The following is a 27,855-nucleotide window of genomic DNA, read 5'->3' as shown; positions in this document are numbered from 1 at the left end:
AAAGCTAATTAAGGGCTTCTGTTTTTGATCATTTCGACTCCACTGTTGGTGCTTTCCTTTAAAAGCGAATGGACCTGTATGGGGGGGGGGGGTTAATTGTGTCAGCATGGTGACATGTAGCAGCTTTGTGATGGCAGCAGGCTCCCAAGTCCCGCTAAACATTAGTGACACTTAATCTAAACGACTCAGTAACTACCTGAACATCAGCTCACAGTCTGATTGAATGTCTCTTGCAAGACTAGTTTCTATCCTTTGCATTTTTCAGATTTAACTTAAAAGCGTTCATCCACAAGATTGGCTATGCTTTTGATATTCCAGATCGAATGAACACGGAACAGATTTATCGCACGCAGAAATGTAAAGAAGTGCTAAACATTACATGTACACAGCAGACTGATTGCAGGTGTCACAGCGAGCAGCCGCTGTGGATTTAAAGACACTCGCGTGTGGAATTCAAACCGTAAGAACTTCATAAGCCACATTTTACAAGTTTAATTGTATTTTTTCCCTATTTTTCGGCGATGAGCCATTAACACTTCTGGGTTCATTTCCAGCTCTGTGTGTTTGCTAATAGTGTAGCTTCATTTGTTTGGAATCATTTATGATTGTTTCTTAGTTTATTGTTAATTGTGGGCTCATGATTGCTAATTTGTCACAAATATAAAGTGGAACGGACGACGTTTACACCCAGGAGTTAAGACAAACTTCACCGATCGTCACCCTCAGCATGTTTGAGTGGGGTTCTTCTTTTAATTAACACCTGTTAGTTGCTGTGTTTTGCACACCGTCTCTAATTGCTCGGCATATTTGTGATAGAAAACACTGAGGTGGGGCGGGTCTAACGGCTCACTTCACTCCCCCCCACCCCCCACGCCATTGACTGGCACACGTGCACACTCCCGGCGAGACACACATACACAGACGCTCGTTCTCATTTGGCCTGGATGTCCCGGAGCGTGGACGGATGTGGATGGCTATCCCTCACTGACGGGGGCCTCTCACTGTCACCCTCCGTGGGCCCCCGCGCTGCCTTCGGCAACAGGCAGGTAATAGCTCTGATGAGAGCCCTCCACTTTGTTTCAGAAATAATTTGCCACTCCTGCTGCCTGCAGGGGCGGCGCGGTAATAAAAATGAATCACACCACTAACCTCTCCCAACCTGGCCCAGATGTCTCTTTTTAACCCCTTCTTCTCCATTGAGTCGTCCCGCCGAGGTGTTTACACCATCGCCGCCGCTGCCGTTTTACTCCTCCGGTTTCAAGATTTCGCCTCCGTCCTCCACGTTTCCGAAGCACGGAGCTGAAGCTTATGGGCCGCGCACAGGTTGGGACTGCCGGAGCAGCGACCCTCCAAAGGGCCTTCAGATTTGCCTGCCAGGAGCTTTGATGAGGAAGAGTAATTAATGAAGACAAGTGAATGAATGGGTCTTCCCATGTCCTCCCTTTCTGTCTCTCTAAATGAAACCAACAGGTCACCAATTAGCCCTGTGTGGGAGAAGTTCTACCAGGCTCACTAATTGCCCACATGCCACCAGGTTTTCAGTTAGGTAGAAGGATGGGGTTTAGCTGCGCCATTGTTAGCTTAGAGAAGTCCTCACACGCACGAGGATCTGGTTCCACCGCTGGTGTGACCTGACAGCGTTCATTCCATCCATAAGTGAGACGGTGTGTGCGCGAATAAGTAGGACATGTGTCGTCGTCTCCTCGGCCTTGCTCGAGAGGCGAGGGTTCAGCAGGGGTTAACAGCATGAACATTTAAGGGTGTTGGTCTCGCTGGCACAAAAACACAGCCACTCCATCATGAGGAGCCTGACAACCTCATTAATGTCACAATATATTCAGCTCATTCCTCCGCCTGCCCGCGACGCCCAGATGCTCTCCCGTTGGCCTCTTTATGGAGCTGGGCTCTCCTCAGGCCGCACTCTGGAGGCCAGAATGGAGGCTTCTCCTCCACTTGTAAAAATATTTGTCTTCATTGTTTTGCAGCTGTTCTTCTGGGAGCAGAGTGCACCGTGTCTGCACTGTACCCGCTGGACCACATGGGGCCTCATTTAGCACTTAAGCCCCAACGTTTACGGTGTTGCTCCGTCATTTCTCGCCCGTAGCAACCTTTGATGCTCGGGGGGCCCCGCTCTCTCCGCCTGTTGTGTGCGGTGTTTTCTCATCTCTGTCGTCTCCCCTCTCAGAGCCCCCTCGCTGTCTATCTGCCACCGTCCCTCTGTCCCCTGCCTCCCTTTGGCTTGTGGAAATGAAGCTGCTGGCTGCATAGGAATCGCTCCCATAGAAGCTGCCCACCCCCACTGTGAGGTCTGTTTAGGCTGCTCAGGTCCCAAGCCAGCCCCCCCCATCACCATTTCTCCCCTTCACTGGGTCTATTTGATGTCGGTGGTGAATTTGGATCTTTGCTGGAGAGGAGGAGGAGCTCCATCAGCTTTGATTGTTGAGGAGAAGAAATGGGCGAGCTGTGGGCCGGACATCTTCCTCTTCCTATGGACCGCTGAACCTTTATTGCAGCCAGTCCCATTGGTCATCCCGCGGCTCCACCGCAGCTGGCTCCACCCCCGCTGTCTCAGTTTCCCGTCCCTTCTTATAAATTCCCACTCGCCTTTGTCTTTCAGGCTTGACTAATTATCCTTGTTTGTCCCTCTTTATTTGAATTCAGTCATGTGTTCTTGACTCCGTGGGCTGGGTTTTAGGAGAATCATTCCGCCATTTGCCACTTAATTAAGTCAGGGTCAGGATCCATTGCTCAACGGAGAGCTGAAAGGAAGCAGCTCTAATAGAATTATAAAAGAGGCCTTTCTCTACTGTTCAGGCTGCCTTTATCAAGGTGGGCTCTGAGTGAAAGAGGACACCAGCACTGGACAGGAGCCCGTTTCCACCGTAGACCTGAGCGCACATTTTGACGTTTGATCCTTCCAGATTAATCCAGCAATGAAAAGTTGGAGGCGTCGGCTGCGAGGTGGTTGCGAGTCGTCTATGTAGCTTGTTTTTCACTGAAAGACGCTCAGGCATTTTTATTGGGCACCTCAGCTCCCTCCTGTCCCCTCAGCAACAGAGAAATCGGGAACAAGCATGTGAGTCGGGAAATTCGTAACCAACGCCTGCGTGTACTGTAAGAGTGACCGCGGGTTCAATTTCCTGTGAAAAGTCACTCATCCCTTTCTCTCTCCATATCTCCACCCTTTCTGTCATGGAGCTTTGACATGCTAAATCTGCTGATTTGAAGTTTTCTTCCTCCTGCGGTGAGGAAGTGTCCTTTTCAAGGGGCTCAGGCCCCCTCTCCCCCCGTCAGCACTGTCGAAATCCTTCTGCTGTTTAGATTGTTTCCCTCTTCCAAACAAAAGGCAGAGGTGGGATTACCATTTCATTTCCTTTCACGCTCTTTCTTTCAAGTGTGCAGCAGCACAGTTATTTCTTCCCAAACAATCCCTTCCTGGCTACTTTATCTTTTCCCCCAAACAGATTTGTGTAAAGGGGGCTGTGGTTGAATCCGGAGCTCAGCGTTAGCAGCGAGGGAGGCCTTTTCCTGCAGGTCTTTGGGGTTGATTTTGTAACAGACACTTTGTTGTCCTCGGGGCTCTTTTCTGAGACGTCGACATCTCCTTAATAGCTCTCCTCAGCCTTTTTGTTTCACGTCTTGGTGCTAACTTTCTGCCTCATTTAGCTCATATCAATGCGCCGGGCTCTCCAGATTCTGCATCTCTTTCATGGCCTAGCTGTCCGAAACAAACGTCAGGCAACAGCAGCTCTCAGTCATTTCTCTAACCGTGCTCATTGATTCCCAGGCGTAGTTTGTCCAGTTTATTAACTAAAGCTGGCACTAAAATGTGTAACATGGTGTTTATAGTTGTGGTTATAAAGAAGAAAAGTTGTGTCTGTCTCCTTACAATTTAAAATGTGCAGTACAGCAGATGCAGAGCACATTAGCATCATTAGCATTAGTAACAGATGTAGTGCGATGTCCTGTAACATTTTTGTATATAGATTATGAGTAAATGCAATTGGAGGACAAATGTCCTCCAGATATGGAATTATACTTAAAAACTCAAGAGTCCCAGGGGGGGAAGCTGAGACAGCCCCTTCCTGTTGTCAGTATTCCTCTGGTTTTAGGGACAGACAGTTTGCTAACAGGCCCCAGATAACTGACTGAGCAGGGATTGATGGAGGTCTTACACCATAAAACACTGAGCCTGTGCAATTGTCTGTTAGGTCTGCATTGTTCCTCACATAATACCCTCACCCCTTCAAAAAGCAGAGTTTCTTTTAGGTTAGGGAAGGACCTTCTCCCGTCCATATTCTCTCCAGGGCCGTATAGAAAAGTGGCCATCTGCTTCTACGTATGGGCTGAAGACCACTCTGAGAAGTGGATTAGGTCACTTTATGATCCTCCAGTCGTGATTTGGAGCTAATCAGTCTGTGTTTGGGCTGTGGTGCAGACCTGTTCGTCTTCCATCACCTCCTGAGCCGCTGCAGTTCGGGGCGGTGCCAGACTCCTCCGTGCGAGATGGACCGCTCCGCTCCGTGAGCCTGGCAGCTGACATATGAGTCTGAAAAACGGTCGCCGCCTGTGGTGAGTTGGCGATCTTGACACGTCGCCGCTAAGATGGTAACAAAAGAGACTGACGAACGTCGTAGCCGCCCTGGCAGTCGTTGAACTCCAACATTCCAACAAATAAATGCATTTCTCTTTTTTTCCCCCTGCTTGTTGTTGTTTTGCAGAGAGTTTCTGTTTTTCTGCCCAATAAAAACAGTGAGATAACTAGATTCGAGGCCACGGGCTACAAGTGGAAATCCTTTTCTAGGTCAGCAACCTGAACTGATCTCTGTACACAGACCTTGAACAAGGATACTGGGGTTTATTTTAGTCAAACTGCTACTCATCCGCAGCAGAAAATAGTCCCTGCTGTGTGTACCCTGGTTTTCTGTTCAGTCAGTGCCAAAAAGAGACAAAAGAAGTTGTTTTTTTCTGATTAGTAAAGCTGTGTTTCCTTACATTTAAAAGAATGCTCCTCTGTAACATCCAAAGCTTCATTCAAAAGCTCGATGTTGTTAAATGAATTTGTTCTCCGTTTGTCAGTGTCGTGAGTGTATTGAAATGGATTCAAAGTGAATTGAGATTGTCAGTTTGGACCTGCTGCCAAGCTTCATCCTGCTGATAGCGACTCCCATGAGGGCCTTGTCACTCTAGCCAGCGTCGCCTTCAACTTGTCTGTACAAACCTTCTCCTTTCTGTCACTCACCCACAAATCCAAACAACAGCCCCTTTCTGCTCCTCTTATCGCTGCGGCTGACGGGGTCACGGGGTTACTGGCACTCTGGGCATGCTCAGTCATTCACTTATTGATATTGATTTTTTTTCCCCCCTTCTTCTTATTTGGAGAGTTTGTATGGGGGGGGGAATGAAACGGGGGTCAAGATGGAGAGCAGTAGATAGAATTCTGCCTGGCGATAGAGGACGGGGCCTTGCCTCAGTGTCTATTCACCGCTGCGGGCTGGCGCGAAGGAGCCCGGCGTCCCACCGTCCCGCTCTGGCTGCCATTCAGCCGCATCGATCTGACTCTGGGCCCGGACACCCCAAGGGAGCCCGGCACTTGGAGACACGGCGCCTCTTTTGTGGAAGGGGATTCACCGGTTCAGAGTGACAGCCGACAGCGCTGATAAAAACACATCCCCATCTTCCCCGTATTGTCTGCGGCAGACATGCTGTTCGGGATGTGTAACCTTTAGAAAGCTGGCCAGTCTCTAACAGTCTTGTCATCATAATCACTAGAAAGTTGAATATTGCCCAGAGCGTCATACCCTTTGGCATTCTCTCATCCCTGCAGCCAATCTCACTGTATTATTTCCCACTGTGAAGTGCATTTCAGGGGATTCGATCATCTCGAAATGTCACTTTACATCACAAAGTCTCTTAGGCCAATTACGGTAATATTTCCCTCGTGTGTTTGCACGCTGCCTTCACCACATTCCAAATACCTGCCTCGGAATCATGAGTTATGCTTTGGAAGTTCTTCAGCTCGGGTGCTAATTTGCTCGTGGCGTGTTTGCATCGCGCTCGGCCCCGCCTGACCCCGACGTGCCGGTCATTTGCTTCTCTCCAGGGAGGAGAAGGAGCGTTGGATCCGGGCCAAGTACGAGCAGAAGCTTTTCCTGGTGGGGCTGCCCCAGTCCGACGTACCTCTGGGGCAGCAGCTGCTCCGGGCGGTGGTGGAGGATGACCTGAGGTTGGTGGTGCTGCTGCTGGCACACGGCACCAAGGAAGAGGTTAATGAGACCTACGGGGACGGGGACGGACGCACCGCTCTGCACCTGTCCTGCGCCATGGCCAACGTGGTCATCACCCAGCTGCTCATCTGGGTGAGTTTGGTTCGAATATTTCGAATATTTCAACAGTCATGTTGCTGTTTTCTATTTTTAATTTAAAACTCGTTACCTCAATAAAATGGGAAGTACTTAAAATTTAGATACCATCGATTTCAAGACATGACAATGAACGCTGTGTTAAAGTCCTTAAACTGAGTTTACAACCTTTGATTATAATAATAGAAACTATGTTCTTAGCAGAAAAGTGCTAGCACACTATATACGGCCATCTTTTCCACTTACTAACTGTATAAAGTATGAAAAGTCTCACCTATTCTCTGGTTCGGGTACCTCGTATTTTTCCCCGCAGTATGGGGTGGACGTGAAGAGTCGGGACGCCCGTGGCCAGACGCCGCTGTCCTACGCCCGGCGGGCGGGCAGCCAGGAGTGCGCGGACATCTTGGTCCAGCACGGCTGCCCCAACGACTCAAGCAGCGCCACGTCGGCGCCCACGCCCAATGTGAGCCTGCGCAACGCCAATCCCAACATCAACAACAACAACGCCCAGTGTGAGCTGAACCGCAGCATCAGCATCATGTGAGGACCGGAGGACAGCCTGAAACCACCAGTCTCTTCCCGTAGATCCTCCTGTGTTTAACCCTGTTGGCCTGAACCAGAAGCAATGGAGCGACCTCAGCAGAGTGGTTTCGTCCTCCTTATTAGACAGGAACATGTGGGCATTTTGGGTTCAGGCATTGTAAATGTGTTTTTATATATAATTTTTTTTATTTGGTTTGATAAATTCGTAGTTTGGGTCGGAAAGGCTCACGATCAGCTTTATACTTTATGCTCTTTAGCAACAACCAAACAAATGACTTCATGCCTACAGTACGAGAAGCATTTTGTCAATGCTTGAATGTTTGTTTTTACGTCTTCCCCCTTTCGTGATCTGGTTTTATGACAAACGTGAGTGAGAAACATCCCCCAGTCTGTGCACGATGACATAAAACTGTGAAGAATAGTTTTACAACAGTGACGTGGGAAAGGAGCTAAATCTTCCCTGACGTGTATCAGTGGTTGTTACAGCTCCACTAATGATGTATGCCTTCCACACAGCCATCAAATTCTTGACATATTATTCATATACAAAGGCAAAGCAATTATAGCTGAAGAGTCCAAATGATTTAGATACTTAATTCACAGGAAAATGGGTTCAGCTCATCATAAAGGAGTTGATTGCTGAATTCCTTTGAAAGGAGAGTGAGTTATTCCCTTTGTCACCCGCATCACGATCCTGCAGCAAGTGTCCCCAACTATAAAGGGATTAAGGGGCTTAATGTTTTATGACCATCCAGACGGACGCTTTTGTAAGCGAGCCTCTTCAATCAGAATTCATTCAGATTCAAGATCCAGATTGTGACAGTGAAATTGTACCATTACCAAGTCTTTGTTGGAGTAATTTTTGGATTGTCTGTGTAATTGTTTGACACAAATTTGCGAGATCAGATCGCATATTGGAAGATCCCTTTAGTTCCTGCAACCAAATGCTGTAGAACTGCTCCACTAATTTTATTATTTTTTCGTAATGTGTGTGTGTGCGTACCTCCATACATCCCCGTGTACCTGCATGCTTCCAGTGTGATCGGGCATTTCTGTTTTAAAACTGTCCAGGATGTGATGCTGTTTTGTACAGACATCTGTAAAAAAAAAAGTCCATCTAGTTCCTTCAGTGTGTTCCTTATAAAGAAATTAGGCATGGATGATGAGTAGAGAAGAAAAGCTTTTCCTTAAACTCCTGAGAATCTATCCGAGAGCAGGAAGGGCTTAAAATGAGCCATCGCATTCACAGACGGAAGCCGGGTTAGTTCTAATTCTTGCTGAAGCGACAGAAATGTGGAGTATTCCTCAAACGTGGTGCACCGGCTCATGTACAGTAAATAGGTAGGATATCCATACTTGCATTTACTGAACTGCCATTTTAGAGTTTTCTACTGTCTTGGTTTCTTTGGTTTGCTAAGACAGGATGTTTGTTTACAGAGCAAGTGAATATTTTGGTACATGGTCGTGACCGTTCTCCTCATTTCTGGTCTCGGAGTGCAGATGGAATGGGTTTGTGGTCAAGAGAAGCGGAACAAGATGATGGTTTTGAAGAGGTATCGTTTGATATTTGCAGAGAACTGATCCATACCTATCTCAATAGGTACCGACTGTTTTTATTTAACATTACATACATTCAGTAGAACCTTGTGAACCCCCTCCCCCAGAACCGTCTGTAATTGGTTTCACCCTGACGCCTCAGTGCGGATGTAATCCTCTAAACACCAAGTTCCCACACCTCCTTTTAAATGTAGGCTTCTTTTGGTGGTTCCAAAAAGAACCCTTTATGCTTCGATTCCTGTCATTTTATGTAGGATTTACATGGTGGACGAATAGAATTTAAAATCCCTGTTAAAGGTTTCATCTGTATTGTTAGCATGAGAGTGTGAGTTTATCTTCTTGTCTCAAGGCAGAAGACTCTTCTGAAAATGTCCCTGATTTTTTTCTGAAAGACTTACCACAAATGCACCCAGATACCTTCATATTTACGTGTACTGTACGGTGATACCTGGCCTTATATCTGATTTTTACTTGACTCATTTCAATAAGTACATTTCAGTGTCTAAGGAGACCCCAGAGGTCTGTGTAGTGTGAATAAACCTATCATACATATATGTAGATGTGGATAAAAGCATAGAAACCTGCCTTCTTTCCTCCCCTAACACAACCTGAAGTGTATATAGTAGTACTGAGTTTATCTAAAGACGGCATCCTTACAGAGAACCAGGCTGGTTTGAGGTCAGCAGCTTGTTTTTGACCCACGAACCATATTTGAATATGTTGTTTTGTTTGTTCCAGGCTTATTTTTAAGGTACTTCTGTTTGGTCTCAACGTTAACGAACCATCTTTGGTACTTGTGTATAATGATGTACATTTGACATATTTATAATGCAGTATGTAAATATCCATTTGTTTGTTTGTTTGTTTTTTTTTGTTGAAGTTCAGTTTCTTATTGTAATTTCTTTACGTTGGGAACGTGAAGTGAAGCTAAAGAGTAACATGTGGAATGCTTGGATGCTTGGCTGACTGTTGACCTATTAATAAACACTCGAATAAAGTGATGTAGCTTTCCCCGAGCGTGGGGAGATCGACACCTTGGTATGTGGTCTTTTAGCCTCGCGTGTTCCAATTTAGGTTCAAACTTCCTCCTGCTATTGTAACCAAGACAACCGGGCCTGCCGTGAGGACAGACGCCTTTCCACTTCCTGCTTGTGAGCCCCCCCTACCCAACAGTCGCTGAAAGAGGATTAAGATAAAGAGCCGGGCTTAGTGTCAGGCAGCACAACGCCACAGGGGAAAGTGAATGGTTTCAGTGTTCCGAGGAGTCAAACCATAACTAATCCACTTCTTATTTCCTGCTAATCTTGTCTCACCATATCTTCATCCTCTTCCTCTCTCGGCTGGCAGCCATTATCTGACCTTTACCACCTGGATTCTGTTTGGAGGTTCCTGTTCCTCCTTGGGGAATGGATTGACGCGACGACACAAAGCACGGCTCACGGCGCAACGCCTCATCTCTTAATCAGATTCCTCGACTGCCTGCCCTTAACCCGTAATCATTAAATAACGCTACACCTGTGAGGGACAACGTGGCCTCACACCCCGCCAACAAACTTCAAATCAACTGTCGCCTCACAACAAAAACACCAATCACTTGATTATTAGTCGACCATCTGCATCTTGTCTGCATCACATTAGCTTGTCGCTGCTGCACAGACTTGACAGTTTCCTGTGACACGACTAATGAAACATTAACTGTTAAAGTACACGCAGCAGGTGCCGTTTATTCATGGCACCAAAACGCTACGTGCCCCAGTTGATGGGCACAAATTACATGTCCCTTTCCAACCGTAATTACTCATATAACTGCAATGCCTTTTTAAAGGGTTTATTTTAGTAATCAGTAGCTGAAATCGTACTTCTGTCTGTCTGTCTGTCTGTCTGTCCGTCTATCTTCTGATCTCACGAACAGCTCTATATCTGCATTAGTGCTTCTGCTGGTCAGGGTTTGTCTGAAAGGCGACCTGCAGGTCAGAGCCATCCAGGGGCAGACCTGTTCCGTAAGCTGTCCCTTAAGGGAGCTATTGCTCTTGCAAGGGAGGCGATGCCATCAGATTGTGTCATTGTATGAGAAGAAGAGGTGATTTTATTCTTTTTTAGTTCACTATCAACAGATAGTGTCTGTTATACTTCTTCCAACATCAACTACGGACTATCGGAAACTGTCCCTTTTCATTTATAACATTTGTCAGTAAGATATTCCTGCAGTTGTCTTTTGGAAGTTTTGGAATCTGCAAAGTTCAGGCAGAACACTTTAGTTTCTGTTCTCACCACATGATGTGGTTAGAGGTCGACCAGAGGGAGAGACTTGAACCAAATATCAAAGATGTGCAGGCATCTTATATTCACCAAAACCCACATCACCTGAGAAATCCTACAGCGATCACCTTTCACGCGATTTGTTCCGGTGTCCCGCGCCCTTCCTGTGTTTGTTGTGGTGAGGCTGAAGTGCTTTCCCGCACTGCTGTGTGTTTTGATATTTCATCAAGTCCTGCTAAACACCGAGGAGGGCCCTCCGCCGCCCACCTCTCCTCAGACAAATTGCCTCATAGATTGCAGAGGTGGGTCTGAGGCTGATGGATGGCTACACAAACACCTGATGAGACCGTATTTGCAAACATTAAATCCATATTTCCGTAAAATGTAGGAACGGCTTGGCCACAGGCCACCAAAACAGCCTGTTAAGCCAGTGATGTGCCCACTCCCAGCATAAACATTGTTCCAGGGCAGTTTTTCTTCCCAGTGTCGGCCTGTCGTGCTTCGGATAAGTTACTGTTGCTCCTTGTTTCTTCTTGCTTCATCCCTTCGCCCATTTAACCTCTTTAAGCAGTAATTAAATCCACTCTACTGCTGCCGTCTGACCGTCTCGCCTCTTCCACATTCCCACCAGACCTCCACGTCCATTCATCAATCTCAGCTCCCTCTACATCTATGTGGCCGCCTGCTCTCTGCCTCTCTGACCGGCCCAATCTTCTTATTTCCATATCCTTGAACCTCAGGCTAATCAGTGGACCTCAACTCATCCCTGCCCGTCTCAGCCCTGGCTCCTTCATAACCCCACCGCATCATCTGCTTCTCAATTTCTTTGTCTTGAATAAACACTAAGTTGCCATCCCTCTCTCCCTTTCTCCCATTTCCCACTTCCCTCTCTCTTTCCCTCCTCTTCCCCGCTGGCTTTTGCCTGCATTTCTCTGTTAATTTGCCTGAGAATGCATTAGCTGTAATGAAGGCTGAGGGCCGAGGGAATCCTCCAGGGTTTCATTAATCATCCCCCCTCAGACAGGCAACCTTGATTACAAGTGGCAAGAAATTCATTAGAGCCGGGCCTCTGACAACTCTTATCTCCGCCGCTAGATCTGACTCATTAGGCAGCCAAATTAAAGCTGTGATGGCCCTGATGAAACTCATCGCTTGTTTATCTTGTGCGATTTGATGCATCTGCCCATACATCACTGTAGCCGCGGCCGTCCGGCCCCTCCCAAGAAGTCAGGCCTCCAGACGGCGCCGAGCAGCCAGCGCTCACACGGCCGGTAATGACATGCCTCGCTTTCCCTCTCTCCAGGTGGTGAGAGTGGTCTTGGTGTCTATGGTGGGGAGAACTTCTGATATTTTAATTTGTGACAGCAGTAGAATGGCACACACACACACATACACACATACACACTGTCCTGAGACTTGGGCCTTTAAAATTACACCTCATGAGGCATTAACAGATTTAGAAGTCACTGAAAAATTAAATTAATAAAATATACAAGCTGATTCCTGTTCTGAGTAGTCAATGATGTCCCAGCTGGTACTTTTCCCTCTCAAAAGTCCTCATTATTTTTGATCATGAACTGGATGAGCTGGGAGAAATCCCCCTTACCGTCGCCTCCGCCACACACCTCACGGGGCCCGAAATATCCGCAGCAGCCTTGCACAGTGTTGTGAAATGGACCCTCCGCCCGCATCAGCCCTCGGACCATCATAAAAACCCTCGCTGCTCCCTGGGACCTGTCATCGCCGCTCGAATCCCCAACCAAGTGTTACAGTCCTGCAGTCTGAGGTGGACGGCGAAATAAACTTTAGTGGTCGTGGCTGCCAATGAAGCGTCTGCTCATCTGGAAGGTCAAGACACACTGGAAGTGATAATAATATAGTTGTTTGGTCTGAGTAAGTTCTCATAACCCATCATATCGTAAATATTTAACTGAATTTGGGTTGGTGGGGGGGGCGCTCTCGACCCTTTGCTTTCTGCTTAAAAATGTCTTGAGACATTTTTGCTTTTTTCTCCCTTTTGTGGTCGGTAGTATTTCAATAATGCTGTTCTGTAATTTTTTTAATTAATTCTGTTAATCTCCAGACCTAAAAACCTGGGTGACAACATATAAGAAATGAATTGTTTTATTTAGAATTTTGGGTGATTAAGAAGAAAGATGTGGCCACTTCTGCAAACACATTAAAGTTATTAATATATATACACTCACAAGAACATTTAAACTTTAGCTTATTGTCTTACAGACCTTCACAGTTATTTCTGTTTTGGAATAAAAAACAAAGATGCCTTAAAATCAATAGAGGTTTGCAAAAAAAATAATTTTCTCGTCGTGTATTTTGCCATTTTGACCACATATTTTAAAGTTTAAGCTATTATTTATTAACGACTGTTAGTTTTCAATTCTGAAAAAAGAAAAAAAAAGAATTGAGCCCTGAGAGTTTGGCTGCAGCTCTCAGGGGGTCGGTGGGGGGGTAGAACTGGATTTTCAATCTGGATCATGCAATCATTGCTTCCATTTAAATAAAGTCAAAAAACATAATTTGTGACTCGTGTTAAATAAGCAGAATCGGTGAAACGCTTAAATGTTGCTGGAGGTTTGACTTGCAAAGGTGTGAAGATGAAGCTGTTACGCAATATTAAAAATAAAACATTATATAGGGGATTAAATAGAAAATTTTGCAACCAAAAAACTAAGCGAATTATTGCTTATTGTGATGCAGGTAGATATTATTATAACATAGATAAAAAACATAATTTGACAGTCAAAAATCCCCGTTAATAATTCAATCTGGATCCCAACTTCCGTATAAAGTTATTTATTAGGTCATGATTTACACGTGTCCCTTGTTTGGTCATAAGTCCTTCACAACGGTTCCTTTTTCCACAAATAGATGCTTTCTATTGTCAACAAAACAACAAAAAATATAGGGGGGAAAAAACCGTCTTAACATGCATTTTACCAAACACAAGAAGCAAAATTCACCAAATGAGGACATGCACGAAGGGAACAGCTTGGCCCAACATATAAATACTTAAAAAAAAGCCTTTACAATCTCATCTCATAGTGCCCATTTATACCATTTTCCCATTTATATTTACATATTTACACAACAATAAATAGAAATGACGACATGTCTGCGGGCAAATCTCCTGCTCGGTCTCAGCTCAGACAAAATCAACCAATCCTTGTTTTTGTGCTTCATGCGTTCGACAAATCAGCAGAACTTTGAGTTGTTGCAAGTGTTTCTCTCTCTTTCCGTGTGTGTGTGTGTGTGTCTGTGTGTTGCACTATTTGCGTCTCATCGTCTGGGTTCACGGCCTGGTTCCTTGCTCTATCTGTTGATGCTGACTCCTCACAGCAAACCTGTTGACATGCACCGGAATGGGCACCACGATTTTGGGATTTCTCACCGGTTCTCCTGAGCGGTTGTTGACGTTGCCGGCCTTGATTCTTTTCCATTTGGCCCTGCGGTTCTGAAACCAGATCTTCACCTGCACCTCGCTCAGTTTCAGTGCGTGCGCGATCTGGGACCGTTCAGTCAGGGAAAGGTACTTTTTACAGTGAAACTCCTTCTCCAGTTCAAGAAGCTGCTCGCTGGTAAAAGCTGTTCGTCTCCTGCGGCTCTTCCCCGCGGAGCTGCCCGGCGGCAGCGCCTCCTGAGAGCCGCCTTTAAGTTTGTTCTTTTGGGACAGTGAGCCACAGTTGTTCCCGTCTGAGAAGCTTTCGTTCTCGCTGTCCGCGGAGCTGTCCTCCCGGTCGCTGCACACCGTGTCTGCGGATTTTAGGTCCAGTTTCTCGTCGTCTGAGCTGTACAGTTTAGTCTCACCTGGAGAAAATGGAGGGGAAAAAACAGATTTCAAGTCACTTAAAAAGCATGGATGTCGTAACCCCACAGCACCGAGCTGATAAAAAAATGGAACAGCTAAGAAAAAAAAAGTTATATCTCTTAATTTATTAAAACATTTGCGCGTCAAGATGTTTCAGTGCAGCTGAGCCGTCTTTGACAACTTTACTTTAAGATGAACTTCCCCAGCCCAGATATCTCCATTTTTCATATGTAGGAATACGCTTAGTTTTATTTTACTGTCATAACAACTTTAAGTTTCAGAGTTATTTCCATTTATCCTGCAAGGAAATGAGGATTTATCCGGAAATGTAGGGTTCCATCAGCAACTCTGAATAAAAACAGGCCTGTTACATTTTCTGATAAATTCTTTTCAGATGATGATTTATGTAATGACAAAACAATTAAAAATGGGACGTCTACTCTTAATTTGAAAGCATCTTTAGAAGCAGGAAACCGGAGAAGAGCTTTGCGCATTTTACGCGTGGGTCTCTTCATTTACGAGGCAATGCTGTTTTGGATTTGAATCAATTCACCAAGGACTACTGAGGTAGAGCTCACCAGATATTGTCTGGAAAGTTTCCGAGAAGTTGAGCATCTCGGAGCCCTTGTCGCGGCTGTGGAGCTCGTCGGTGTGCGGACTTTCCTGTCTCCTCGCTCCGGGGTCGGCCGCGCTTAAACGAGGACCTGGAAGTTCTTGTGGTGGGTAAAAGCTGTCCGGAGGATCCGAAAAACTCGGCATGGTCGTGGTGAGCGCCACCATAGACGGCACCCCCTGACCCAAACTGGCGCAGAAAGTGTTAGTCAGCCGTCCCGCAAAAGAAGCCAAAGGCGCAAGTGGAGGTATGCCAGAAGACAGAGGGGAGTGGGATAAGGCTTGTGGAATCACCAGAGGTCTGTAGGGCATGAACATAGGGTAGCCAGTGTAGAGCAGGTGTCCCGGTCTGGGCTGAGGGGTCCCTATCAGCGAATCGATTGAAAACGCCGTCCCTTGGCCACCTGGTCTCTGCATTTTCGTTTTCGCGCTTTGATTCGGTGCAAACTTGAAACCAAAGTGTCCGTTTTACTGTCGACGAGGCGCAAAACTTTCAGTGTAGAGGCAGAGTGGATGGAGGGTAGATCCTCTGTCGTGTTGTCATCCCGCACCACAGCGGACGTCTCCTTCCAGCTTCGTGCGCTGAGTGCTCCGGCCAGTCAGGGCGCTTTGTTGTGTGCCCCTCCGCTATCTTTTCCTCCTTCTTATTTGTCACACACTAAGGCATAAACACACGCTCCCTCTGTCTATCTACCTCACCCCTCTCGGCAACTCCTCCCTCCGCCCCTCCGGAGCGCCGTGTGTGCGCGCGGAGAGAAAAGGGAGGCGAGAGCGCATTGGTTATCATCTGCAATACAAGGGGAATGAAAAGGGGGTGTTTCCCCGGGGGCTCATCCATCTTCCTCAAATTACGCTTCATTTCCTTATTCAGCCTGACTTTTTGGCCGTCTTGAGAGGCGGTAGTTTCCCAGTGGAGACCAAATAGACGGATCCCCCCCCCCCCCCCCCCCCCCAGCCCTCCTCCTCTTTTGCCAGGTTTCACCATTGACTGCGAAACGGTGTGAGAGACTGTCCCGGCCCTTCCCCTTCTATAATCGTTGACCACACCAACCCAATCAGCTATTATTAATTTTGATTGATGATAAGTAATTACTCTGGATGCAAGGGGACAGCGTAAAACAACGGCGGCTTTTGTTGGAATATTGAGGGCCGATGGGCATCACAGTCAGGAGGGTGGGGAGGCAGATGTTTGCGCGCTCTCTGTCCTGCTTCTCCGCGGTTAAAAACAATGCGTTCGGGCTGGACGGCACAAAAGAAGCTCCGCAACAATTGTTCCCCGGAGAGTGATCCTCTGCGCAGAATTAGACGCAGTTAGACGCCGATAAAGGGCGTGCATGCGAGGTCAACGGCAGTGTGGACGCGGAGGCAACGTGGCCAAAGTCAAAATCCGTTTGAACTCTGAGGGGTTTTATCTGGATGCCCCCCCCTCCCCTCCCCGCCATCACCCCAGCTCATCTGTCAGCTACATTCATTAGACTTTTTCCCTTTAAAGAGAGGAACCACAGATCTTCCTCCAGGGAGCTGTAATCACCCCTGATCAAAAATGCATGCGTGGAGAAAAAAAAGGGGCTTTTCTTTAAGTGGTGGCTTAATCGCAGATCATTTCACCTTTTAAATGGCAATGGGAACTGATGATGATTAGCCCTATTGAGTCTTGCCCGAGCTCTCCAACGGCTCGTCTGATTGCAAAAGGACATAAACATATCACCACCGATTCTGATTAGCAGTGGAGGACCAGGCCGAGCTAATTCTTATAATTGCGTGTGACTTCAGCTGCACCTCTTTGATATTGAAACCATTCGACACGCTGCTCCTTTGTCATTCTTTAGAAGGAATTCTAATGTTACACAAGTTTCTTTATGCCCGGAAGGTGTCAGGGCGACTTTATCCAAATATCTGAATAGTCTAGATTAATTCAAAATTGGCCTTCTTTTAGAGGGGTAACGAGCAGTTTTTTGTTTTTTTTACAATTGTATTATTTTATTGGGGTTTTTTTTTCTTTTGTTTTTGCAAGACATTAAAAGATTATTGTCTCTACTGTTTTAGAACATTTTTTAGTTTATAAAGTCAGAAAAAAAAATCTAAATGTAAATGATGAATTACGTGTCTCGCTTGGTCGTCATTAAATTCTCAACCAGGCAAAATCTTCCCAAAGAAGTAATTTTGATTCCCATTATGGTATATATATTTTTAAATCTCATTTTTTTTAATTTTAGATTTTAATTTAACAAAGACTTAATGTGATTGTTTTAAAAAGGTATTTCAGTCAACATTTCACCAAAGAAAAAACGAAAACGCAAGGAACAGCAATAAATACGCTTATTAACAAAGCTGTATGGTTTACTTATATATAATTAATATTTATTTACTTTAAAAAACAATTAAACACTGAGGAAAACGTGGAAAAAGGACACATCTATATGCGCATCAAAACTGAATAATGCATAACATCTGATTACATTTGATTAAAAAAACAGCATCCTCAAGTGCAATAAGTGCAGAACTAAAAAAAAGAAAAAATTAAATCAGAAGTCTTTAAAAATAACACATTTTCATACCTGCTTACTTTACCAACTCTAGTCTACAGCGCCCTCTGCTGGTGCAAAACCCAAACACGTCACTGATCGAGACAACAAGGTTAATGTGGGGCGAAAACAGCAGAACAAGCAGAATCTTCCTCCTCCTAAAAAGTTTACAAGATATATACATATATTTAGAGGGATAAAGTGTAGTGGAGAAGAGTGTATCTGCTATTTCTTACATTTGACACACAACCCTTCATTTTAATCAGGAACAACTGATTCAGTGGATGTAGCCCCGGTACTCCAGGAGCAGGTAGTTCTTAATGAAGGTGGGCAGACCCAGTTTAGGAACCACCTTGTGAACCCGTCCTTGCAGAAGGTCCCTGAGTTTGCAGCGAGCCAAGTGCTGCAGGGAGCGAGGAGTCAGAGCCAGAGAGAAGACTGAATCATAGAACTCTTTATGTTCCTGGTGGGATAAACCAACAAAATCGTAAGAAACGTTTTCTCAATCCATTCATTTTAATTTAAGACCTCTCATGATGACCAGATGAGTTCAAAATACCAGCCAATATGCCCACGTTATTTGTAATAATTAATTTAAATGAAATATCTGTATCATAAAACCTAAAATCAAGCGCTTTAGTCTCCAAAAGGGTCACCTGGAGAACCTCTGGCGGCACCGACTCGGTCCAGGTGTCTGTGACTTTCAGGCGGCTGTAGGCGTTCAGAAGAACCTCGATGGTGCGTGGAGACATGGAGCAGTGCTTCAGAACCTGAAAAAAAAAATTCAGACAATCACCGTTTAAGGTCAAGCTTCTGACTGCACAGAACTGAAGAAATAAAGTAATTAAACACTTGTGAAATGAACAGATTGGTCTTCCCTCCAGGGGTTTAACTGGAAATTATGCAATTAGTGCTAATTAATCTCCTATTAACACTTGCCTAATTAGGAACCAAGCATTTTGTCTGGTGCACGTGGTTGCACTGATAGTTGTAGGCTGTTCCCTGCAGAGCGTGCAACACTTCACGTCGTGTCATGAAATGGGAATGATTTGAATGTGAACTTGTGAAGTCTGAAATATTGCAGGGAGCAATTTAATGTTGCGTGACTCTTTGTCACAAGGTGCTACACGTGCAAAACTTGCTAATCATCATATAAAAAAAAAAACAACAACCAGCCACCTTGATGACAAAGTGGCTCATTACAGCACACTACAAATCAGTGCGTGTGTGTGCGTGTGTCCTCACATTTACTGCATATTGAGTACTCTAATCCTCATTCTACTATCAAAGTGGGGCCCTACAACTTCAGAGAACTGTTTGAGGGTTAAGTCATAGTTTAAATTCTGGGGTTAGAATAGGTTAGTGTTAGGGATGGTTAGAGTTTAGGTAGGGAGCTGGGTAATGTGTGATATCTGTGAAAGTCCTCACAAAGATAGAAGCATATGTGTGATGGCTGTGTGTGTGTATAAAAGGCATTCTCAGCTTTCTGAGAGGACCTTTCCTACCATTGGCAGAGCACCAGGCCAGACCCGGATGGAACCGTGGTTGAGCAGAGCTCGGACGATTCTCTCAGGCTGATGGGAGACCTTGTAGCACACCACCTTTAGAATGTTGTGCATGGGAGCTTCGCCACCGTAGTCCATGTTGTTAACGCAGGCGCCGTTGGCCAGCAGCAGATCCACTATGTCTGGATTGGCATTCTTGCAGGACATGTGTAAAGGGCTGTGCTTGTCCTGGTCCGTCACGTGGACGTCGGCCCCTGCCATCAGCAGAGTCTGGCACACCTTGAAGTACCGTTGGAGGTCTCCCACCTCCTGGTGCTGGGAGCATGCGGCATTTAGGGGCGTGAGGCCCTCCGCGTTCAGCTTATTCACAGAGGCTCCGTAGCGCAGGTAGAGCTCGGTGTGATCCGGAAGGCCGTTCCTGGCCGCCGCATGCAGAGGAGTGTCACCTTCATCGGCGGAGAGGCCATTGATTGCTGCACCATACTGCAGGAGATACTTGGCACATCTGCGGCCACACAGAGAGAAGGCGGCAGATGAGTCGGCATGGGTCTGACACACAGGTCACATGACCCCCACTTTGAATAGGATGCAACTCAAATGACCTTTTTTAAAAAAACCAAATGATACCAGCGTTGTAATTTAAATACATGCTGCAAAGCCCAATAAACCACCTGAATACGGTTTGAACGTACTTTGAGTGTTTTCACCCAACATTAACTTCTACTCAGGCAATCGTTTTCTATATGTGATTGCTCTGATATTAAATGTAGAGCTTAAATTTCCAGGAATGACTTAATATGAAATGGACCCTTGTTCATGTGGTGTTTCCATGGGTCACATGTCATGTCATACTCACAACATGTGGGTAAAATGTGAACTTTAACCCCGTTAAAGGGTTTTACTCTTTTACTCACTCCAGAGACTCGGGGTGTGCGCAGTAATGCAGAGGCATGTAGCCATCTTCGGACACGGCGTTTGCGTTGGCGCCGTGGCTCAGCAGCAGCTTGGTGCACTCTGGTTGGCAGTTTTCGCAGGACTCGTGGAGCGCGGCGACGCCTCCTGGCGCCAGCTCCACGTCGGCCCCTCGCTGCAGCAGGAGCCTCAGGCACTCGGTGAAGCCTCTGCTGGCGGTGATGTGCAGCGGCGTCGTCAACTCCTGCTCATAACTCAGCGACCACAGTCCTGACAGCAGGACAAAAACACCGGCTATTGAAGCAAATACGCAAACCGGGAGGTCATATTTGCAGATATATGACTCGGCTTTACTTGACCTGTCCTAATTTACATTGAATATCAGAATGTGGATGCACCTACTCAGGCACGTATAGTTAAATCTGAAGCTCTTCCACTCGTCAATGTCGCTGGTGTCGTAAACGGCATCGATGAGGTAGTCGTACTCCTCGTCATCCACAATACCGAGAATGGTCAGCTCGTCCCCCACAAGCAGAGAATTCCAGAACCTCTGGACGCAGCCGGTGGCTTTGGCCGTGGCTATCACATCGTTGCGGTACTTTTTAGGTTTACGCCACCTGATCTTTGGAGGCATGTAAGCCATAACGGAGTAAAATGGATTTCTAAGCTGGGTTGTTTCTCCTGAAGGAAACCAGCTCTTATGCAGCTTGTTTGTGCGGACAGGACTATTTCAGTGTGCTGTTACCTGATATTTTGGCTGACTCTGCGCGTCAGGTGTTACGTGTGTCCGGCCAACTGATTCAGCTACTTTTTTGGGGGGGTGGGGGTAGTTTTTGCTTCATATAAATGCAGAAAGGTACCGAGACTGGTTCATTCATTATTTTGGGCGGCCTTGAGTCTCTCAGAGAACCAATAATATTCAGTTATGTGTATTAGCTCTGCAACTGCATCACAGCTGAGGGTCGACACATGATGATCAATCTAGGAGCCTTACAACCATCTGATCTCAGTGCTAAGCTAACGTCTCCTACCTTCCCCCGTGGCCACCCAGCGCATGTCACCTCCTTGCGGCTCAATGATGAGGCTCACTCTGGATCCTCTAGGAAAGAGCTCTTGCAGCGCCTCCAGGTTTCCCGTGTACAGGGCATTCTGGACGACCACGTCCTGACACACAGCTGCTGGCAGGGCCCTGCTGGACCCGAGCGGCGTCCTGTCTCTGGCCTCCTTCCTCAGCATATAACTGCTGGGCAGGTGACGGGAGGCCAGCCGCCTCCTGCACTCGTACCTCCTCAGCATGTCCTCGTCCTGCTGAAGGGAGCGCAGGGCCATGGGAGTGAAGACAAAGCTGCCCTGCGACATGCTGCACCACTCCAAGTCAACAGAAATCTGCAGGATGTCGGTTCCCTCCTCTCTGGCTAAGGTCCACTTTGTGCCTGCAGCCTGTTAACACGGCTGGCTCACCGAGCTGTTTTGATATTTGGTATGAGACCCTCCCAGCAGTGTGACAAGCGCGGCTATTTTTATGCCTCACATGCAGCCGCTGGAGTATGTCCTACTTTCAGCTGTTTTACAGCCTTTAAGTGTCTCCTTCAGACTTGTATCACGTCTCTGGAGACACAAGAGTCTACAAAGATCAATGGGCATGTTTAAACCCTCGCAGCCTTGCTATAGTTATGAGGTATCGGTTTCAAGGAGACATTCTATAACTCCTTTTCTTGGTGATTTGTGTCTGTAAATGATTCTGAAAGAGCAGGTAAGCTCCAGCTGTGAGTGATGGGAAGGGAAGAGGCAGGACACATGAATGAGATTGCTGAAACTGCCTGATAATTGGGCACAAGCTGCAATAATGCAGCTAAAAAAAAGCCCTCATCTCAAACATTTTTGTAACCTCAAAGGTCAAATATTGCCTTGAGATTTTTCCTAAAGAAAACAGCAAATATTCCAAACATTCCAAATGTTGTAATATTTGTAAGCCTCAGTGACTGTGTGCTGGTAAAATGACTTTCTGCTCAGTGTTTTTCCCTCCTAATGGATTTTATGTATTCACACGGCTCCCTCCATTACAACATTAGGCTGAATGCCTGGCAACCGCTGTGTCACTGCGCCCCCACGTGTAGTCCTCTGATGGCAGAGAGACGCCGCATAATTAAGCCCTTTCAAGCCTACATGCTAACCCGATGACAAACATCTTCTACAGCGTGAACCTGCAGCCGCCTCTGACCCCGTCGCTCAGCATCGGAAGAGGCTGAACAATCAATAACGTTGAAATAATAAATGTTTTAACGTCTGCTGATCCCTCTAGATGTGGCGGAGGGGGAGCGAGGTCCTCACTACCGGTGTGCAAACGCATATTTCCAGGAGGTTGCTTGGCATCACGCCGCTGGGTCAGCTCCATACCTTAACGGCCGCTCTGATATGGAAATCAAGGTCATTTGTTTTATGTTACAGTTTGGTAATAGATGGCGCATTAAACTGAAGGCGAGTAAGAGTTTCAACTTTGAAAACACACATTACCAGAGGGAGAGAGAGACAGAGAGAGACAGAGAGAGACAGAGAGAGAGGGAGGGAGGGAGGGAGAGAGGAAAGGAATATTGTTTTTTGCGGCTGGAGTACATCCTTTTAAATGATATACATAATGAGTTTATAATATGCATCTGGGCTACCTCCTCTCTACTTTGATGTCTTCTAAATGGCCCGGGTGTCATCAGCAAAACATGTAGGCACTTTCCCGCCTCATTGACTCCCAAATGTATTTTAAATATCATTCCTGGTAACGCAATTATTTAAAACGCTGAACTAAACACTTACTAATGGGGAAAAAGACAGCGACTTCGATAAATTCATTTCTCAAATGGTGGGCATTGGTGAGATCCCCCCCTTTTCTCCCCCTCTGAAGCAGAGGCCTCTCTGATGGCAGTGGAAGTAAAAAGGCTGCTCCCATAGCACCCCCGTGGACACATTATAGCTCCGGTTTCCTCACATTACCCACCAGAAGCCGTCTCCCCGAGGTTTTGCACCTCGTGGTCAACCTCCATCTTCCCCCCCTACAGCGGCGAGGCGCTGGACATCGGCGGCGGCGGCCCCCAATGAGTCAGAGGCACTTCATTTATGCAATCATTGGCAATTAGTTCCCTCTGATTATGTGCCTCTTAATGCTGTTTTGAGTGCTGTGGCTCACAGTAATACAGAAAGAGATTAAACTCTGGCCCTCCTTTTACACTGAGCAGCCATTTAATATACTGAAAACATAATGAAATGTACACAGTAATTACAGAAATATGAAACACTAATGGCTTTGCAATTGAATGTGTTGTTGGTTTAAGACAGAATTAGTGCAAGGAAGGAGTCGCGGTGACATCGTGGCGCCCATATTTCCTGTCAGGTGTTTTTCTCTTTTATTATTTATGTTTTTTGTTGAAGGTGTTTGCATGGACCTCAAGTATGAAGTTTGTCCCAGTTGTAGAGTAATTGGAGCGTTGCCATGGAAACTAATGTCATTTGCCTGATTGTTTGGTGACACTACAGTAGAGAGCCAACACAGATGATGCATTCGTGTGCACGTCTTCTCGGTAATTCCCATTATCTTAACAGGATAGTGATTCCAGTGCTGCGCACGTGCACCAGCACGGACAGGTGGTCTCTCTGCGCTCGTCCACGCCATTAAAACACACTTCGCAGCCGATCAAAACTGGTTCCCTCCCACCTCCGTGGCTCACACTCAAGACCAGGAATCAGACAAAGACCCCTGTAGGAGTCTCATCATGATGTTTGAGATATTAGTGGAAAACATAAATGAATTTATAGAGCCTCAGTCTGAACAATGGTGGCAAACTGTTCCGCAGAAGCGTGATTACTTTTTTTTCTGTACTCTTTCAGCTCAGAGCGTGCTACCTATAATGAATTGTATCGGCCTTTGCAGATTCCAATTGCCTCTCAATGCACTGATCACCACGCAAATAGCCCTCTGTTTCATCACGACAATTGAGAGGTTCATATTTCAACCTAATAGTCCCGTATAACTTTAACCATCTATCACAACCTCATTTCATTGCAGTTGCAGTTAATACGCGCTTCCCTGCCAAGTGGAACATTTTCTAATGATGCACTCTCAGACAAAAACAAGGCAAGCCAGCCCGCGTGCTGCATCACTCACTAATGCACCCATCCATAATGTGTTCATAGCTCTCTGCCTAAAGGAAGCCACGATGACTACCGCTCGGCACGGGCATGAAGGAGGATATGGAGAAGGGTGCAAGATACAAACCCTAAATGACTATGATAATCATGAACAAAGTCAGTGCCATCAGAGGCTGCATAACCCACATAATAACATCGGTAGATTTCACATCATTACCAAGAACACTGAGAAACATCTGAAATGGGTCTCTCAACGATAACACCCCACACCAAAGTGCATTTTCCCAGTGCGACGCCGTTTCTTTGGATGCTGAAGGGTCACCTATTACGTGTGTGTCAGGCCTGGTGTCCTGATTAGACGGACCTTCAGCAGCAGATGAATGGACCGAGGCTAATGCTACCGTGATTATCCTTTAATCAACTACTATTCAGTTAACACTCTTGCTTTTTAAAAAGCTAATGAATGGTGTTATTGTCTCTGTACATTTATAAATATGTCTGTTATAACGCCAACAGCTTGATCAGGGATCCATCTATCTAACCATATACCCATGAACCAATCTATATAAACCATACTCTAAAAACAAAGAGATCAAGATTTAACAGTGTAGTGTTAATCTATATTTATTTCCATCTGATAAGTTAACATTTGTGTGCCATTTTCATTTTAATTAGGCAGAAATAAAAATACATTGCTAGAATTGTAACATCCATTTCAGGTCAATTTCTTGCCTGGTGCTGCCAAATTATGTCATATGAAATTATTTATAGTCATATGAAATTATTTATATCAACTGGACATTCTGGATGACCGTTGGTTTCTCAGTAACAGAAAATTAAGACATTTCCTCCAATTTATGCAGAGATACAATAAAGTGTATCATTCATGGTCAATGTAAAATATTACAATCTTACATTAAGTGTACATGGAGAGAAACTAAAGGGTCACTATCAACCACAGCAAAGAATTGATTTCATAATTTTTTATTTTCTTTTTACGAGGCCGTTTGTCATGGTGAGAGCTGTGTCACACAAATCAGCCTCTTACAACTTGATGCATTTTTATTGACATTGAAAAGTTTGGTGCATATCTACAGTAGAAAGAAAAGCACGTGGAAAATAAGCTCGGTTTTACCCGTCCATAATGTATGGACTATACATCAGGCTGCTCTGTCATCACTTTTTAGTTTCATGTTCGTGGAGTAAACCGTGATACACACAATGGCGCCATCTAGCGGCCTCACAGGGTCGTTACGTCTCGTACTCACAAATGTAAACACATTCAAAAACCAAAACAATTGTGATTTATAACAGTTTCCCTGCGTTCACACGCACAGATGCATCGAATAAATCAGACATTGCAGAAGCACCCCGGTCCTCATTTGGAGCTGGTGTACTTGGTGACGGCTTTGGTGCCCTCGGACACTGCGTGCTTGGCCAGCTCCCCGGGGAGCAGCAGCCGGACCGCAGTCTGCACCTCTCTGCTGGTGATGGTGGACCGCTTGTTGTACTGAGCCAGCCGGGACGCCTCCGTGGCGATCCGCTCAAACAGGTCGTTCACGAAGGAGTTCATGATGCTCATGGCTCTGCTCGAAATCCCCGTATCCGGATGAACCTCGGAGACGGAACGCCAGTTATTTTACCAGCAGCAGACAGAATTGATGGGTAGTAAGTGAGGACACGTACCTGTTTCAGAACTTTATAGATGTACATGGCGTACGTCTCCCTTCTTTTGACCTTTCTTTTACCTTTTTTGTCACCTGCAGTCTTCCCCTTCTTTTTGGAGAGATCGTTAGTCATCTTTTCTCCAGCTCTGTGAAGGTTTCCAGCTGCTGAATCAGACGGTTTTAGGAATAATGATCCCGGTCGTAGCAGCCGCGGGCGGCGGGTTATGGCGCAGCTTAATTAGCCGCTGATTTATTTCACCTGTTTGACTTTTACAGCCGCGGCGAGTTAAATTAGAACGACGAGATGGAATAAAAGTGCTGCTTTTATCCGGCTTCAAACTAGGTTCCATCCAAGCTGGTAAAGTGACTTTTAGTATTCTCTTCACAAGCCAATTAAAACTTAGTTTAAAGGGAGTAATTTGAGACAGGGTTTTGACAGTCAGGCATGTATTTATTTATACAGGGAATCATTTAAACTCACTGAGGCTAAATGATAAAACTAAAATATGAGTATGGCTGTATGGCTGGTTATCAGGTGCCTGGTACCCAGAAAGTTCCCAACAAAGTCCAAAAACAGGCAAAATAAACTGACCTGGCACCCCGAATTGTCCCCGGGGGTGACAGTGATGTGGTGTGCGTAAAGCACCGAATCAAGCAGCTCCATCACCTTAAAAAAGCTCCATCATCTTAAAAATGGCACAAAAGCAGGTCAGAAGCCTCAACTTCTTATGTACATTTTTGGGAGAAAAAAAAGGCTTGGGGAAAAACAAGAAACGGGAAGAATAAATTAAAATGCTTGTTGTCCTCTAACCCCGTGTCCCTTCATCCGTCCACACGTTTCCTTATTAATGTATGGATATTTAAAAAGTGCTCTTTCTGCACCCATCCTATCAATATCAAAATATCCAATAGAACTGAAATACTAATTATTACTGTGGTAAATCATGGACCTGTACTGTAAACTACATAGTAGTCCTAATTTTTCGCTTTGATCGCATCAAAACTTGACGTCTTCAAACTCTTTCGAAATTCTGCAGTTCCAACAACGTCCACTGGAGGCGCTCGCAGGTCTGTCGGGGTTTACTGGCGCACATGATGGCCGCTTCCACTGGGTGGCGCACTTGTACCAGTTTGGAGCCTATGTGAGTTTCATGCGCGATTTTATCTCCTGTCAGAGCATAACTTTTTACATAGCCCAGGAATATTTGTATGTTTTGTCGAAGATAAATGATTTTGGGAAGTATCTTTTTCCAAAGGTTTAATTAAACTATGATCTAAATTTCATCCAGCAAAAGTATGTTGGTCTAAATCACCACATACATAAAGATAAAATGATAACTCTCAGTAAAACCCAGGATGTTCTTGTCAGCCGATATTTGTCTGTAACATATATCACTTGGCACTGATGATGCACTAGATTTAATTGACTGACAATTTGTTGTTGAGAGTTCGACAAAAACGACTGGAACGTCATGTTGGTCCGCCGTTACACCAGTTTGCCACCAGGTGTCACTGTTCCCTCTGAGGGCAAAACTTAAAACCTGAGTGTATAACCATGAAGTCTGTCTGCATTCTAACCCCTGCAGGGTCCATCACGTAGCCCAGCTTCTTCCTGCAGAGTTGTAAAACCTGACCTGAACAAGGCATTTGCACGTTCTCTCATACCTGTTTTGGCCATACGTCACAGACTGAAGTGGGTCCGTCCAACCCAACTACCCCTCAGACCAGGATCATCAGCATATTTACACTGATACTTTCATTCCTAAATAAACTAGTCACAAGAGAAAATACACGGCAATGGACTAAAGAACAATCTCTAATGAACAATCTCTTGGGAAATCTTTAATATTCTTCCTCTTTTATTGCAGCTTTTCTTTAAGAACATTAGCATGTTGCATAAGAAGGAACATAAGCAGCGTAGAAACACATCATTGTAAGTTTTTTTTTTTT

At 45.6% G+C, this 27,855-nt stretch overlaps 6 protein-coding genes across 10 annotated transcripts in view; 2 read left to right on the top strand and 4 right to left on the bottom strand.

The window, feature by feature from the left end:
- The window catches only part of agap3 (ArfGAP with GTPase domain, ankyrin repeat and PH domain 3), a 52,869-nt gene extending 43,376 nt beyond the window's left edge, over nucleotides 1–9,493 (top strand). Inside the window, 2 exon segments of the mRNA XM_057056257.1 lie at nucleotides 6,104–6,359; nucleotides 6,676–9,493. Of these exon segments, the coding sequence (XP_056912237.1) occupies nucleotides 6,104–6,359; nucleotides 6,676–6,906 (487 nt within the window). The 3' untranslated portion in view covers nucleotides 6,907–9,493.
- The window catches only part of LOC130538561 (trichohyalin-like), a 121,946-nt gene that overhangs the window by 60,370 nt on the left and 33,721 nt on the right, over nucleotides 1–27,855 (bottom strand). The gene's annotated exons all lie outside the window — the stretch shown is intronic.
- On the bottom strand, nucleotides 13,520–15,893 carry gbx1 (gastrulation brain homeobox 1). The gene is made up of 2 exons (XM_057056274.1): nucleotides 15,126–15,893; nucleotides 13,520–14,546 (listed from the first exon to the last, which is right to left on the bottom strand). Exons 1-2 carry the CDS (start codon nucleotides 15,574–15,576, stop codon nucleotides 14,032–14,034), a joined length of 966 nt encoding a protein of 321 aa, XP_056912254.1. The 5' UTR covers nucleotides 15,577–15,893; the 3' UTR covers nucleotides 13,520–14,031.
- Nucleotides 17,494–21,533, bottom strand: asb10 (ankyrin repeat and SOCS box containing 10). 3 transcript variants are annotated; one of them, XM_057056272.1, is made up of 6 exons: nucleotides 21,133–21,533; nucleotides 20,104–20,371; nucleotides 19,190–19,694; nucleotides 18,341–18,454; nucleotides 17,921–18,147; nucleotides 17,494–17,842 (listed from the first exon to the last, which is right to left on the bottom strand). In XM_057056272.1, exons 1-5 carry the CDS (start codon nucleotides 21,458–21,460, stop codon nucleotides 17,962–17,964), a joined length of 1,401 nt encoding a protein of 466 aa, XP_056912252.1. In that variant the 5' UTR covers nucleotides 21,461–21,533; the 3' UTR covers nucleotides 17,494–17,842; nucleotides 17,921–17,961. The 3 variants fall into 3 exon arrangements, with proteins under 3 accessions (XP_056912252.1, XP_056912250.1, XP_056912253.1); XM_057056270.1 differs by having other exon boundaries at nucleotides 17,494–18,147; XM_057056273.1 differs by lacking the exon at nucleotides 21,133–21,533 and adding an exon at nucleotides 20,504–21,094 and having other exon boundaries at nucleotides 17,494–18,147.
- Nucleotides 25,207–26,133, bottom strand: zgc:92591 (uncharacterized protein LOC436997 homolog). Its single transcript, XM_057056283.1, has 2 exons — nucleotides 25,925–26,133; nucleotides 25,207–25,853 (listed from the first exon to the last, which is right to left on the bottom strand). Exons 1-2 carry the CDS (start codon nucleotides 26,036–26,038, stop codon nucleotides 25,617–25,619), a joined length of 351 nt encoding a protein of 116 aa, XP_056912263.1. The 5' UTR covers nucleotides 26,039–26,133; the 3' UTR covers nucleotides 25,207–25,616.
- Nucleotides 26,173–27,855, top strand: part of asic1c (acid-sensing (proton-gated) ion channel 1c) — a 63,346-nt gene continuing 61,663 nt past the window's right edge. Inside the window, exons 1-2 of one of the 2 annotated variants that reach the window (XM_057056269.1) lie at nucleotides 26,173–26,263; nucleotides 26,943–27,047. The gene's annotated coding sequence lies outside the window, so the exon portion shown is untranslated. The other variant, XM_057056268.1, reaches the window with a different exon arrangement.

Source organism: Takifugu flavidus, chromosome 15 (assembly GCF_003711565.1).
Source record: "Takifugu flavidus isolate HTHZ2018 chromosome 15, ASM371156v2, whole genome shotgun sequence".
Taxonomy (NCBI): Eukaryota; Metazoa; Chordata; class Actinopteri; order Tetraodontiformes; family Tetraodontidae; genus Takifugu; species Takifugu flavidus.
The sequence above is the reverse complement of the archived record's forward strand: the minus strand, read 5'-3'. Positions and strand labels throughout refer to the sequence as shown.

What these genes read in the sequence shown, in the direction of transcription:
- gbx1 (XM_057056274.1), bottom strand. Translation starts at nt 15,576, where the DNA reads ATGCAGAGACCAGGTGGCCAAGGGACGGCGTTTTCAATCGATTCGCTG. An exon ending in AACTTTCCAGACAATATCTG is followed by an intron (nt 14,547 to 15,125) that starts GTGAGCTCTACC and finishes CATTTTCTCCAG; the next exon opens with GTGAGACTAAACTGTACAGC.
- asb10 (XM_057056270.1), bottom strand. Translation starts at nt 21,460, where the DNA reads ATGTCGCAGGGCAGCTTTGTCTTCACTCCCATGGCCCTGCGCTCCCTT. An exon ending in CTGGGTGGCCACGGGGGAAG is followed by an intron (nt 20,372 to 21,132) that starts GTAGGAGACGTT and finishes TCCTGCTGTCAG; the next exon opens with GACTGTGGTCGCTGAGTTAT. An exon ending in TGCCGCCAGAGGTTCTCCAG is followed by an intron (nt 18,148 to 18,340) that starts GTGACCCTTTTG and finishes TTATCCCACCAG; the next exon opens with GAACATAAAGAGTTCTATGA.
- zgc:92591 (XM_057056283.1), bottom strand. Translation starts at nt 26,038, where the DNA reads ATGACTAACGATCTCTCCAAAAAGAAGGGGAAGACTGCAGGTGACAAA. An exon ending in TCTATAAAGTTCTGAAACAG is followed by an intron (nt 25,854 to 25,924) that starts GTACGTGTCCTC and finishes TCCGTCTCCGAG; the next exon opens with GTTCATCCGGATACGGGGAT.